Consider the following 14,907-nt stretch of genomic DNA (forward strand, 5'->3'; position numbering starts at 1 on the left):
GGAATCTGGTTGGTACTCAAGAATCATATCTTTCAAGTTCAGGAGTGATGCATCCCAAAGAGGAAGTTTTGCAAAAATGCCTGGAGGCCTGCATGGATGAACAAGGTGCCCCTAGGCAAACTCAAAAAAGAGCCTAGAGGGTGGTTTGGTTACATGGGATTTGGAGAAAAATTAGGTACTCAGTGACCTTTTTGCCTTAGTCTTCATCATCAAGTGCTCCAACAACACCACCTGAGTTGCTCAAGGAAAAGTCAGGGACTGGGAGATGAAAGAGCCATTTGATACAGGAAAAGATCGAGTTCCAGACCATCTTTGGAACCTGAAGGTGCACAAATCCATAGAACCTGAGGAGATCCACAGATCCTGAGGGAACTGACAGATGAAGTGGCTAAGTCACTTCCCATTCTATCTGAGCAGTTGTGGCAAGCCAGTAAAGTTCCCAGTGACTGGAAAAGGGGAAACAAAATTCCCACTTTTAAAAAAGAAAAAAAGGAAGACCCAGGAAACACAGGCCAGCCAGTCTCGCCTTTGTGCCCGGCAAGATCATAGAGAAGGTCCTCCAGGAAACAATGCTAAGGTACATGGAAAAGAAGGGGGTGATTGCTGACAGCCAACGTGGCTTCACTAAAGGCAAATTTGCCTGACAAATTTGGTGACCTTTTACAATGGGGTTACAGTGGTGGTGGATAAAGTGAGTGATGTCACCTGCCTGGACTTGTGCAAAGCATTCAACACTATCCTGCATAATATCCTTGTCTCTTGCCTCTTTCTATGGTTCTATATAGCTGTTTATATACTACTTCCTACCTAATTCTCTGGCAGCAATTCTGTACCATACCCCACTTTTTAAAGTTAAATTATGTCCTGTAACTGGAATGGAGGAGAGATAGCCTTGTGATTTAAGAACTGGACTGGAACTCTATAGCTCCAAGGCACACAAATTTTGTCTCTGACCTTCAGCAGGGTACTTAAATCTTCTCTTTAGTAACCCGTATGTAAAATGTAAATTGCTTCAAATGTATGTGAAAGGGTAAGTCAATTAGCTGCCAAATCTTTACTATACAGTACACATGTAGGAAAAATCATACAGTAAAATAATTTAAAATAAGGAAGAATAAAACCTAGTTGCCTGTAGTGTTGGCAAAAAAAAAACAGATAAAATACATCTAACAGTTCTGAAATGCTGCAAAAATAAAGCCAATCCCTACATCCTGTGAATGGATCTTTTTAGCAGTGGGATTAAAGCAACCAGAAATCTTGTCTGCACTATACTTCCACTCACAGAGCTTGGTACTTTAATGCCAGGATCAAAGAAAGAAATCGAATCTGTGAACCTCAATTGCTTTTTCATCATCTGACTTGTAATATCAGCCTTGTTCTGGCCAGTGCCTGGGAGCTACAGGGGTGATGTGAGATAGTGCCAGCGATCACATCCCCACAGAAGGCATTCCAGGGCAGCTGGGATGCCGAGGTCCCCAGCAGCCACAAGCAGTTTATTCTCAAAGCCTGAGAACCAGAAGCTATTTCCTTTCTTTTATTTTGCATTTAAGGATGACAGGAAGATGATAAACAGCCAAAGCCCAGACACATCAATATGCTAGCAGTACAAAAGCCCTTTGTGATTGACTGACTAAACCTAAAGAAGGGGAGGAGACCCTCTTTTTCTTCTATTGGGGATGGCTCTGGACAGAGACGCCTGAAATTCTAGCCCTCAAAAGCTTCTCCTGTTACCACCAGATCACCTTGCAGGTAAACACTTTCCTGGTTCATTGAGTCACTGTTACGTATCTGAAAAAGAATCTCCACTGAAAAGTGATAATGGTGGAAAAATACTCCCTATTGTACAGCCGTAATTCTTGTACTGCTTGTCTGCAGGCAACGCATTTCCTCTCTTGAGGAGGCTGTGCAACTGGATCCAGCTACATGTAAAGCAATCTGTTAAAACAAGGACAAGATTTACTGTTGGAAAGAAAAAGTTTAAATACATTCCAGGAACCTATGTACCATATGGCTAAAAGTGACTAAACATGGTAAATTAAATTTAATCTCTTCATATTACATTCAAAAGTTTGTATTTTTCTATACATGAATAAACTTACTGATCTAGCAAATGCAATGAACTATTTGCAATAACTGGTATTCCATTTTAACTCCTGAAGAAATAAATTATTTCTGTAGACTATTTAGTTACATTTTTAATAGTGTATGCACAGTACCAAAATCCCTATTTCACTTATTTCCTATCATGCAAATTGGCATGTGTACCATGCAGTGGGGAAACAGAAACCATCATGCTTTTATCAATTTTTTTTCCTTTCTTCCCCTATAGCTATAAAATCATTGGTACTACTTAATCCACAGGAAGCAATTAAGCAAGACTTCTGAATTGAGCGTAAAAGGGGTTTTGTTTCTTTTTAAAAGCAGTGAAGCCCAACAAAAGAGAAGTCACATGCTTTCAAGATGCTTTAAAGACTCTTCTTGACTTTTGACATGTGTATTACCATTGAACAGATGTAGCAGTATATCTAAATATGAAAAACTACAACCACAAAAAAGATAGGAAAGACGGGAACTAAACAGAACATAATTTTCTTCCCTCACTGGCAGCTGAAAAAGCCTACTCTGCAGCCTTTTTGCAGACTGCAGGCATCAGGAGCAGCATGATTTAACACAGGGAAAATGAAAACAAATCCAAGTTCAGCCCATACATTCAATACTCCTCATTTGGACCTGACCTAAATACAGCTCATGCCTTCAAGAACAGAGCTAGTTTGAAGACAAGGGTATAATAAAACAATAAAACAATAAAATACTTGCCTACTCATTTCAATCCACTACTAGCTTTTAAACTTGAAAGACAAAGTGAAAAATAGTATGTACTGGGACTGGAAAACTTCCTATAACAAGACAGGTGGTTCAAGGTATTGGAGGAAGTACCTGTCTTTTTTTAAAAAGCCAGAAGGACAATGACCTTTATTCTGGGCTATCACTTGATACAGATTACTGCTTAGGCATAGAAGAACAGAGTTACAGACAACATGCTGTGAAAGCATGTAATGTTTCTCTGTTAGATCAAGAGGCAAAAACAAAAAAAAGAAAAAATTACCTGATGACTTGCAAATTAGTTACTTTGATGATCCACTACACTTTTAAGTAAGTACTTTATCTGAAGAGCTTTGGTAAACTTCAAGACAAAAAGCTGCACTACAGCCCTAATAATGCAACCACCCATGTTCTGCTACTCCTTTAATTACAGATGGTTCATGGCTGGTCGAAGTCCTGTCCTGCTTGGCCTCTTACTCCTTCACCGTGGATACTGTTCCATCTCTCCTCCTCACGTTTCTCTTTTCTTCTCTGGTCAAGCAGATGCATCTGATAACAGGAGGAGGTCAAGGGGAAACAGCCAGTTTTGAAATTCAGTACAATCCATCAGTCATCCTCAAGAGGATCCAATGAAAAAAATATTCTGAAAGGCACTCAAGAGGAGCATTTGTTTTCCCACCACACATAGCCTCATATGGAGCCTCCTCCCAGTCCCTTCCCTCCCCTTGGCTCCCACTACCACTGCTCCCAATCAAACATAACTCTGGGAAAGCGATGCTAATCATCTGTCTCTGCTGATGGTGACACTGTCACTGTGACTATCTCACCTTTCCTACACTCTCACCTGCTTTTCAGGAGACTGCCAAGCTGCCGGCTCAGACGGGGGGAGGCAGAGATGACATTCGCACAGCTCGGCACCAGGTAACAGTTGCTTTGATCTTACTACCAAGAGTGTTTAAAATAGTGTAACTATATTTATGCTTATCCCTTTGAACACCTAATGCTGCAGTATAGACTCTCAGGCTTGGGTTCGTTTCCTATAGCGTATATGGACATGCACTCTGCAGCTCTCCTGGGGGTCGGCACGGACATGGTGACATTGCTGGGCTGGGCATGACAGCCATACCACGGCACACCAAACAATAACGAGTACAAGGATTAAAGGCTGAGGTGGTGTGCATGTCCTTGGGAGAAACTGTAAATACAACAGGCATCATGCAATCAATGATCATCATCAAAATGTCAGAAGTTTTCTCTCAGGGTATTTTCAGGAAATTAGTCCAATAAGTCTTGGTAATCTTAAGACTGAGTCTGTTCTAGTAACATTTCAGTATCACAAACACATATATTCAGAAGGCAAACATGAATATTAAATGCTACATTCTAATCCCTAAACTAAATATATTATCACATTCTTTCTCAAGAAAAGGTACTAGAAAAAAACTTCATAAAATTAACATTACAAGACAAATCTCTAATTTAAAGCAATACTTTAAATACTGTTACCAAATTGGCATGTACATTTTGAAAGACAGAAATAAATAATGGCAAATTTAAACCTTTCAAGTTCAAAAGACGCATCGCTAGGACACTAAGAAGGTATAAATACTTTAATTTTTTCCTCTTGACAAGGATCTAAAGAGATCACAGAGTTTACTGAAGTTTTAACTTTATATTACTGCAAAAATTACAATAATTCTGTTTAGCACTTTAAAAGGATATTTTAAAATGTTTCACACATTTTGTCCAAGCAGTTTGTTCTATGATGTCCTTTTCATGTAATTTCCATCCAAAAACTTTGGTAATAACCCATAAAAATCAATATTTAAATAAATACATGTCCTTTTTGGGGTTTTTTTGCTCTTATTAGCAGAACACAAGGTAAATTTTTTTCATATTTTTCATATCAAAGCCAAGAAATTGAAAGATAATAAGGGCCATATATGTGGAATAGGTTAGGAAAAAACTTAAAATCATAGTATCTCAGCATTTCATTAGTACCAACCACCACCCCTCAGAATAATTTTAATAGGATCTCTAGGTAACTTTAATGAAAAATCTTAGCCTAGATGTACTCCACCTAGAACTATGCAAGTAAGTTTGGTACCCAATCCCCTACATAATCAATTAGAGAGAGAGGAAGCTCCCCAACATGAGTTAAACCCACACAAGATGAGAACTGCCTTCGATTTTCCCATTTTCCCCTCCTATTTCCTAACTAAAATCAGGTGCCTAAAGCTGAAGATGAGTCTTGGAAACAGGCCCTAGAGACATGTTACAGATCTGATTGTTGTAAGGTTCTCTTTAATGTTATATTAGGGATCAAAATGGATTTTTTCCAATTTTATGAATACCACTGTTGTCTTCTTCCTCCAGTACCACCCAAGTGAATAGGTGAAAAACAATATTTGCGGTGGAAAATATAAGAACACAGAAATTGCAAAAGTGCGATTTTCTCATGGATATTGTATAGCAGCCACTGCAAACAATGAAGGTGCATGAGTGTCAGGAAAGGCTCACAAACCAACTAAAGATGCTTCCCTTAATCCTGCTGGACACTGCAATTTTCCACCCTAAAAATAATTTTTTTTGTAAAATCTCTAGGTACAGATATTCTTCTTGCTGGTATGAAAATCTAAAAACCTCAAATTCTTGAATTAATAAAAATATGCTTAAGATGTATCTTTATCATTTCTGAACACATGTATGTCCAGCATTAGCTTGAGATTAGTCCCCTCTCCTGTGAATGTAGCAGAGTTCACACCAGAGCTCTGCAAAAGTCAGCAATCCAAAAAATTTCCCTTCAAACTAAGTCCAAAAATACTATATGGCATACCAAGATTTAAGAGACAAAAAAAATCCCAACCAAAAACAACAACAAAACAAACAAACAAAAAAAAAAAAAAAAACAAACTAAAACTGCCATGGAAGTCTGCTAAAAGACTATGAGAGAACAAAAAAGATGTTTCATGAAAAAAAAAAGTAAAAATACTTTTCCACTTTTTATTCTATTGGTAAATATGCAGAATATAGATTATTTCACCTTTTACCGATATCTATATTTGAACCCAGTCTGTGCAAGTCCAGCAGCAGGTCTCTGCCAGAAGTGCCTGAGTTAAGCCAGAAGGTTATCTTCTCATCCCCACCCCCTCCTGCAATCCATGTTCTACTTTTGCTCACACTAAATAAAGCAAACTGATATTTATAGCATTTCTTAGGAGGCTGAATGTTTTCATCTACTCGCCAGGTCATCCACAATACCTCAGAAATCAAGTTTCATGACATTTACCAAAACAACACTTTGAATCACTAACTTTGAGATGTTTATATAAGGACAGTAAAAAACATATAAACATGGAAAAAAATCCTCATCTGCTTTTATTTCTTCTGATTTATTACATAATAATTCAACAGCAGAGGACTTTTAATGCACTCCTGTAATTCTACAGCAAATGGAAAAGGCTCCAAAATAATCTTTATAAGAAAGGGGAAAATTATTTCATATTAAATCCATATAACAGCAACTCCGACTGTTAAGCTTGCTGATTCTACTGTAGAAGAATAAGGCAAAAGTATCTTTTAAGCAGTTGCTTCAGCACAGAAGGCAGTTTAGGTGATTAAACAAGAGACTAACATGGCACTGGTACCACACATTTTTAAAAGAAAATAAAGGCACTTTGAAATATCATGTCAAAAATACTGAATAAATTACAGGATATGTGTTTCACAGAGAAAGAAGAGCAAATTGCTGTAATTTGGGAGGCTAGAATTTCCTTAATGAGATAGCATAAAGGGCCCTGCAAACAAAAGGACCTTTCTCAAAGCTTTTCAGTGTCTTTAGACAAGTTTCTAGTAACAGCATATGACACTGCATTTGCATTTCTTCGGTGCTTTTTTCACAAACCATTTTTAATCAGCACATAATATAAAAATGGAGATCAAGAGGCTTTTTGTTGTGAGCTATGCAAATCCTGAGTTATGTCCTGCTTTGTGAAATCACAGCAGTAACTTCAGATTGTCTGAAATTATTGTTTCAGAAAATAATACTTTAGCACTTATATCTAGAGAAGGCAGCCTTCATCCTCAACTCATGATCAATCAGTTATCAGAAACATCCAGCTTCCCTTAATAACTGTTTTCAGCTCATAGGTGGAGCTTTGCTTTCTAAAGTTCAGAGCAGAAGAATTAACGTGCATATTATAAGATGGTAGTGTATGGTCTAAGGATTAACTACCATAGCAACCAGTACTGTAGTCTGCCAACACATACTCACCCAAATTGCTGGATTTTCTAAGTTTATATGGATAGGATTTCTATGTAGGTGTTCATTTATTGTACAGAGACTGCAAGTTTTATATTAAGGGGATTTCTTCAAGCACAAAAATGCACAGCCATTGCATCACCCTTCCATAAAAATCCCTTGTGCAACATTCAAAATGAAACTGCTACTAAAAAGCCAATTTCACAGTGTTTTACAAATATTTATTTTACACATTGTAGGATTCCTCTGCTTCTTCATTTCATCTTATCCAATTACTCTAGAAGAGTATTCTGGACAGTACCATGAATTATTCAAACTGAAATAAGATGGCATGAAACCATGGTAAAATCAAAACCTTTCTACCCATAAACTCAATTCCATGCAAAATGCAATTTAAAAAACAATTAGAAGCATTAAAGAAAAGTGTACTTTTATTACAAGACACTTTAAGAATGGTCTCTGAGGACCGATCAAGTGACCTCTCTGCTGTCTCTTCTCCCTGAAGGCAACTAGAGTTAGCCAGATTGTGCATATCCAGAGGTATTTTCACCCAGACCCCTCTATACCTGGTTTCTTTAGGAAAGCAGCACGCTTTCTGTGTGAAGAAGTAACGAAGTCCTACTCACAATACATCAGATGACACAATGACATCAGATGACACCACTAAGTACTGGGTTTTTTGAGTAAGTGGTGAACACTCAGACCCATTGGAGTTCAATATCACCTAAAAATCAATTCCTACAGATAATACCCTATAGCTATGAGAACATTCCTCTCCCCAGACGACACACTTCTGCATCTAAGATTCTTAAGCAAGTATGTGTTGAAGGGGAACAATCCTGTTTCAACTGTAATTGCCTGTATGCGTGAATTAAATATACGTGTGTCAGATTCTGCTATACTGTGTATACTACAACTATCCACAATTGAGTAATGCATCTTAATTTCATCACTTCCAGTGGAGTGAAGCAGAAGCATTTTGAGAAAAAAAACAGAGGTCCACGTTAGAAGAAAAGTACTACAAGACGAGCATGAAACAGAAGAAATAAAAAAGTACTGCACTAAAATATGCTTCCTCTGTCTGTAAATGTAACTCTGTTGCTTTTAAACCTATCATCTGCATTTCAGTTGCTTTTTCCCTAGTATATTATTCTATTTTTTTTCTGTCTCCTGACATGACCTTTTTTCTTCCCTCTTCAGTCACTCTCTCCTTCCTTCTTCCTACAGTCTTCCTCTGTATGTTGATCTTCTGAATTTACCTTTCACTCTGACTCTCCTCTCACTTTATCTATTCTGGAGTAATTATTCCTCGTTTTCCCTTCTACCATTTCAGCTCTGTAACCTCGCTTCTTTATGCCTGAGATTTAGCACCTTTTTTTCCTTGTTCTGTAGCAGATGCAATAATGTTTGAACAGTCCAAGAGAATTTGGGGAAAACTCCAGTGACAAAAGGAGGGATAAAAGGCTGCTGGATGAAGTTTTCAACTAATATGAAACACCTGCCTCATCAACAGACCATTATTACAGAATTTGTTCAGAAAACCATATAAGATAGAGATTGTAGTGAGATACTGAAGACAATCAACATACTAAAAAAGTAAATGTTCAAATAAATCAAGAACAATGCCTACACTTCCATAGACCAAGACTCATACAACTGTTACTGCAGTATTTCCTGCAACAGTAGGAGTGGGTAGGAAGACACTCACCTCAAGGGAAAGGTATGATCATATTGCAATTAAGTGCCATATTGTTTTTTTTCTCTATTAGATAACTATCAACCAGAGCCCTGGCCTTCCAGATGGAATACTAAGCAAACTCAACTTTACAGGCAGCTATTAACCTGGCAATCTGAAAGCTACCCTGGAAGCTGTGTGATATATAGAACATATCTCAATTCTTCCATGAAGAAAACAGTTTTGAACTTTCCAACCTGAATAACTTGAAATCTCCTAGATTCAGCTAAGATCACCTTAAGTCATGCTGGTATGCAGTTACTTAAAAATTACCAAAGTCCACGTGAATGCTGTAGAGCATCTCTGCTCTCCATGCTTTCCCAATCAGCATCACTGGCTCAGTCTGATGCAGCTACTATGCATCACAGAACAAGCTGGGCAAGGAAAATGATTCAGCTCAAAACTACTCAGAGAAGAAATAGCAGCCAAATGTAGCTAAACCTGGAGCTGTTAAGAATACAGTGCCAACCAGGGCTACATATTAGGAACAATAATAACTTTTAAGATCAGAGAACCTGATAGCCTCAGATAAGGCAGTTTATATGAACACAGAAAATAAAAGACCATTTTGCTTTTATTTTGTCCAACATTTGACTCCCAAGCATCAGTCAGACTTTCATGGCATAGAGGTAGACTTACATTAAGTCTCTTTTTAGAAAGGTTTTAAGCTTCAAATTACACCATATAGGTATTAGGATTTTATCTTTAATAATGAAAGACATTTTATATGACCTTGGTGACCATGACTGCTACTGCTCTCAGTACCTTTGTTGATATTTTAGTTGGGTGGACAGGACAAAAAGCCCACTCTGGGAACAAGTTAAGTAAACTCAAAAGAGAATTTTCTGGTTTTCAGGTCAGTGAATGCTTGTTAAGAGTAAACAGTGTTTTACAGTCAACAGGAATATATTCTACAAGCCAGACGGATCTGACTTTGAATAAGGTGTTTATTCCAAAAGTATGAAAGTGATTTTGTCAGTTTGATCCACTTATGATTAAGAAAAAGGCTGAAGTGATTTTGAGTCATTAAATAGGAAATGTAATTTAATGACTCTCACAATTGCTTTCTGCTTTACATGGCAACAGAGCAACGAAGACTGCCTTTCCTGGGACTCCACATGAGATTTTTCCAAGGGCTGTCCAAAATCTTACTGAAGGGCATCAGTGGTTAATTCACATATTGATTCAGTCAGCAACCAGCTCACAGTCACAGCTAGTCCAGACAAATGGACAACTCTGAGGCCTGATTAAGTGATCTCTCTGCTGTCTCTTCTCCCTGAGCAATTGACCAGACTCTCAGCATAGCCAGTCCTCTATACCTGGTATCATTAGGAAAGTACCACACTGCGAAGAAGTCCTACTCACAATACCGATTACACCAAGAAAGGAAGAAAAAACCTCACCTCAAAAATTAGTCTGTGCTAATTATTTTTGACAAATTTGTCTTGGCACATTCATTGGTGTTTACAAGTAGATTTTTTTCCCCAATAATTAAACTAAACTTGAGCCTCTATTTTAATTCCGCTGTTAAAACACAAAGACGAAAGGAATTAAATGTTGTTGATGATTGCTCAACAGGATATTCCATCAGCCTTGGCATGGAGTCACTATTTTAGAAGACAAAGTGGTTTGGAGCCCATTCAACTACCAGTGTTTCTGTGTCAGGTCAGGGAAAATTTCACCAAATATGTCTGGGCTCTGTGTCAGTTCTCACCCCCGAAGAGGCTACAGGAAAGCTGGAGAGGGACTTTTTACAAGGGCATGCAGTGACAGGACAAGGTACTGGCCTCAAACTGAAAGAGGGTTGGCTTAGATTTGATATTAAGAAGAAATTCTTTACTGTGACATACTATGTGGTGGTGAGTCCCTAACAAGCTGTGGATGTCTCGCCTCTGGAAGTGTTCAAGACCAGGCTGGATGGGACTCTGAGCACTAGACCAGTGGAACATGTCCCCGCTCATGGCAGGGGGGTTGGCACTAGATGACCCTGAAGCTCCCTTTCAGACGAAACTATTCTCGGATTCTGTGATTTTACTCGGTAGGTTCTCTATAAAACACTGCTTCATTACCAAAGACATAGACAGGAGACAATCAGCTTCTTCCAAGATCATACAACCTTTATAGTTTTGACCAGAATTTCAGTGCTCTGAGTTTGTGTGACCAGCATTCATGCAGACAGGTGTCTAACCTCAACCTTACAAGTCCAATTCTCTGAGGCTGTTATGGCTTACCTCAGGGATATAGAAGAAAATAAAGGAAGAAGACTGCCAATGCAAAGTTCTTAATAGGTTATAGATGAAAGGAGGAATGCTTCTTCAAACCCCCTAAATTAACAGCCCTCTTCTATCCACAGACTGTTCTTGGCCAATATCCGTAAGTAATGGAATTATAAAAAAACAAGCTGCAGCTTCCAGAGTTTTGCAATTACCAGGGGATCATACAGCTTGAAGAACCATAGATGGCTGCATGCCGCAGAAAATTCTAAGTCAAAGGGTTGTAGTCAAAGGTTACTTTAAAAAGCAACTTTCCAATCTGAGATATCATGAAGAAAATTTGAGAGGTCTGGTATTTAAAGGGAAATAAGATAAATTACATACGTATATATTGCAAACTGAGAGAGAAACAAGTCATTAAAATGAGTGTCTCATCCACCACCCACTACTTTAAGTCTTAAAACATGAATACAATTCATAACTTGTGAAAACATGTGAAACAAGTTTATTCTAAAATTGAAAGAAGGGAGTTACATCTGCACCCAAGTCAAATATTCGGTATTACTTAAGACCACAAAATTTTCCTGTTCTCCTCTGTTTTTACCAGAAGAGAAAATGTGATCTTCCTGCCATGAGCTCTTAAAGAGCCATGAAAAGCAGATTTCAGTTGTTATCACATATCTCCAGGGCCTTACCTAGGAGATGAAACTCCTTAAGTAATCAGTATATTCTCCAGCAGACTCAACATTTCCCTTTTTAGCCCAATTATGTTCACAGCACTGGGTGATACCACTGAAGCATTCCAGTCAATTCAACTTGAGTGAAGAATATACAGAGGAATACCAAAAAACAGTAAGCTCTAAGAAACACTGTTCAAAACAATTTTTACAACATAAATAGAAACATCAGTGACATACCTGAAGAAGAACATGAACAGAGCAGCTGTGATGCAGAACAAAAGGACCTACAAGAGGGAGAAAGAGTGTTATTACATAACACACTACTACTGCATGTCCTGGATCCTGAAGATTTTATAACTTTTATATAAAAGCTAGCTACAGTTTATTTCTATGTTTCAGGGGTCAGAATGAAAGCTTGTCTGAGTCCACCAAAGAGGATTTCCTACTTCCTAGTGGACTATGAATGACTCCTCTAGAAGCTTAAAAAATTGAAACCCAAATCAAGATAGTGGGACAACAGACACAGCAAATGGCACAACTTAAAAGCATCTGTAATAAAAGACCAAGTAATAATTATAAAACAGCAGAATTTAAACAATAAAATATTAGAACTGAAGTTTAAACATCGTATTTTACCAGTCTTTGCTTTTGTGATTTATTCAAATATCATATTGCTAGTTCCAGTTTAAAAGGCACCATGTTTAAAACATCTGTATAGACACCTGCTTGTGATAAGCCACTTTCCAGCAAGTTTGAGAGTACATAATTCTATTCCAAATTAACAGCGCCCTTTCTAGTAGTTTACCTTAGTGCTAAACTCACTTGGAACAATCCTATCTTGCTCTGTATCATCAATGTGCTCATTGACACAAAGTTATGACAACTTTTTTGAGCATTGCAGAAAAGTTGAGCAAACTTAGCAGCTCTCCAGCAGCTGAGAGGGGAACATCCTTTTTCCTTCAACCATGCTCTCTGCTGGGGCTTAGAGCTGTTACCTTCTCCTCATCACATGCACAGGGACTCACAAATGCTGAAGAAAACCTGCCTTACTCCACTCCATTTTTGCCAGCTCGCAAGTAAGAAAATATTATTTTGTTCTAGATATACTGGCCCATATTCATACCATCATTTAGGAGGCCAAATCCTTACAGAAATATTGCAAGCCTTTCATTAAATATTTGCACCTATTTTCAAGGGTTGAAGAAGTTTTGATAATGAGAGCATACAGACATCTTATGTGAGAAGAAATGGAAGAGGTGGTAGAGGTGTAAATTAGAAGGTTATAAAAATGTAGAACAGGAGGCTGCTTCATGTTAAAACAGATCAGAAAGTGTGACAAAAATTCGCATAGGAAATCTTTACAATGACTTTCAGAGAAAAAAAGAAAAAGTTCTCTAAGTCCACTGGCATGTGACTGAAAAATATGTCACATGAGACATTATAATATCAGCTGTGTAACCTACCCATTTTTTCCTTTTCCTTCATCAGTACTATCGTACTTTATTAATCTGCATTAAAAATGTGGACATTTGAAATAATTTTATACAAAATAATTAGGGCAAAGGTATAGTTCATGAGGGTAATGGAATATTTAATTTCAAATTAGCAGCAAAAGCAGATGAGCAGACTTGTTTTTAAACACCATTTGTACTCAAAAATATCTGCCCTTTTCCTCTGAAGTTCAAAATGTATTTGATCAGTCAAACAATGATCAATTCTCTGGAGGTTATTCTGGAGACACAGGGAGAAGGCAGCTTGACAGCCTGAGTAACAATATTGGGAAATAAGTGAGAAACAGCAAAGAACCAGTTTTCTGGATGATGGGGGATGGGGGAATGACAAAACAAAACAAAACAAACCCCAAAACAAAACAAAAAACCAAATATGCCTTTGCATACTAAAAACACTCACTTCACTCAACAGTCTTTTTCTTGCCCTTTTTTCTTTTACTCCTTTTTTACCTTTTTTTTTTTTTTCTTCCCCCCGGTAAGTTTGGTAATAATCAAACAAGTATTTATATGTATCACTAAGATGCCCTCAGAGCTCTTTCTACTCCAGGCTAAAGCAGCTTTCTCAGCTTGGGAAATCCAGCACTGGACACAACACTACAGACATGTCTCAGCAGGACTGAGTAGAAGAGAAAGATCACCTTGTTCAACCTGCTGGGAATGGCCTCCTGTGCTTGGAGGGCCCTTTGCTGGCTCATGTTCAGCTTGGTGCTCACCAGGACCCCCAATTCTTTTTTGAAAAGCTGCTTTCCAATGCCCCCAGGATATACTAGTGGCTGGGGCTATTCCTCACCAGAGCCACAACTCATCCCTTTGTTGAACCTCAGGAGGTTCCCACTGGCCCATCTCCCCAGCCTGCGGAGCACCCTCTGGTTGGCAGCACAACCACCTAGCGCAGCAATAGCTCCTCCCAGTACCACCTGCAAAGCTGCTCAGGGTAAAGCCTCTTATCCACTCCTCCAGGTCATTAATAAAAATGCTGCTGAACCCAAACATGACCTGCTGGAGTCTGCACCAGTGACCAGCCTCCCATTGGACTTTGTCCAGTTGAACAACAGCCCTCTACACCTGCCAGTTCAGTATAGCCAGCTTTCAACCTATCTCGTCATTTTATCTATAACCAATATTCCATTTAGCAAAATCTGGAAACTAAAAATACTTGAAGGCCTTGCTGATCAACCTCTATAATTTCCAGATGTTATCCAAAACTTTAAAATGTTCCTTGAAAAAAATAAGACATGGAAGACCTTGGGCAGATGGAGAAGCAGGAACTGATACCAACTTCTGTAAAGGAGAATTTCATGGAATATTAGACTGGCGATCAGACCACCTCTAGCATCCACAACCATACTGCAATATATTATTTGACACAGGCAGCTTATAACCATCTAGATAACAAGATAAGAAACAACCAACACAATAAAGAAGTAAATTAAAGTTACCAGAATTTTCTTCTTTGACAGACAATTTAAGGGAACGAACAGGTGTTATTTTTCCTAATTTTCACGCACCTTTGTTGCAGTTGCTTATGTTAATTAAGTGTGCACAGGGTTGCTCAAAAACACTGCAGGAGAAAACTCTCATAGCTAGCAGATCATTATCAAACTAAAAGGCATTTTAAGTGAAGTCACCAAAGAGGTTTTACCTCCCTCTTCAAAATCATTTAAATTATGGAAAGTGATTGAAT

The 14,907-nt window shown here is 38.1% G+C and overlaps 1 protein-coding gene across 1 annotated transcript in view; it reads right to left on the minus strand.

Moving 5' to 3' along the window:
- The window catches only part of TMEM135 (transmembrane protein 135), a 160,763-nt gene that overhangs the window by 46,877 nt on the left and 98,979 nt on the right, over positions 1-14,907 (minus strand). The window contains exon 6 of the mRNA XM_058854445.1: positions 11,950-11,996. Within this exon, the coding sequence (XP_058710428.1) occupies positions 11,950-11,996 (47 nt within the window). The remainder of the gene's footprint in view (positions 1-11,949; positions 11,997-14,907) is intronic.

Source organism: Poecile atricapillus, chromosome 1, assembly GCF_030490865.1.
Source record: "Poecile atricapillus isolate bPoeAtr1 chromosome 1, bPoeAtr1.hap1, whole genome shotgun sequence".
NCBI classification, from domain to species: domain Eukaryota; kingdom Metazoa; phylum Chordata; class Aves; order Passeriformes; family Paridae; genus Poecile; species Poecile atricapillus.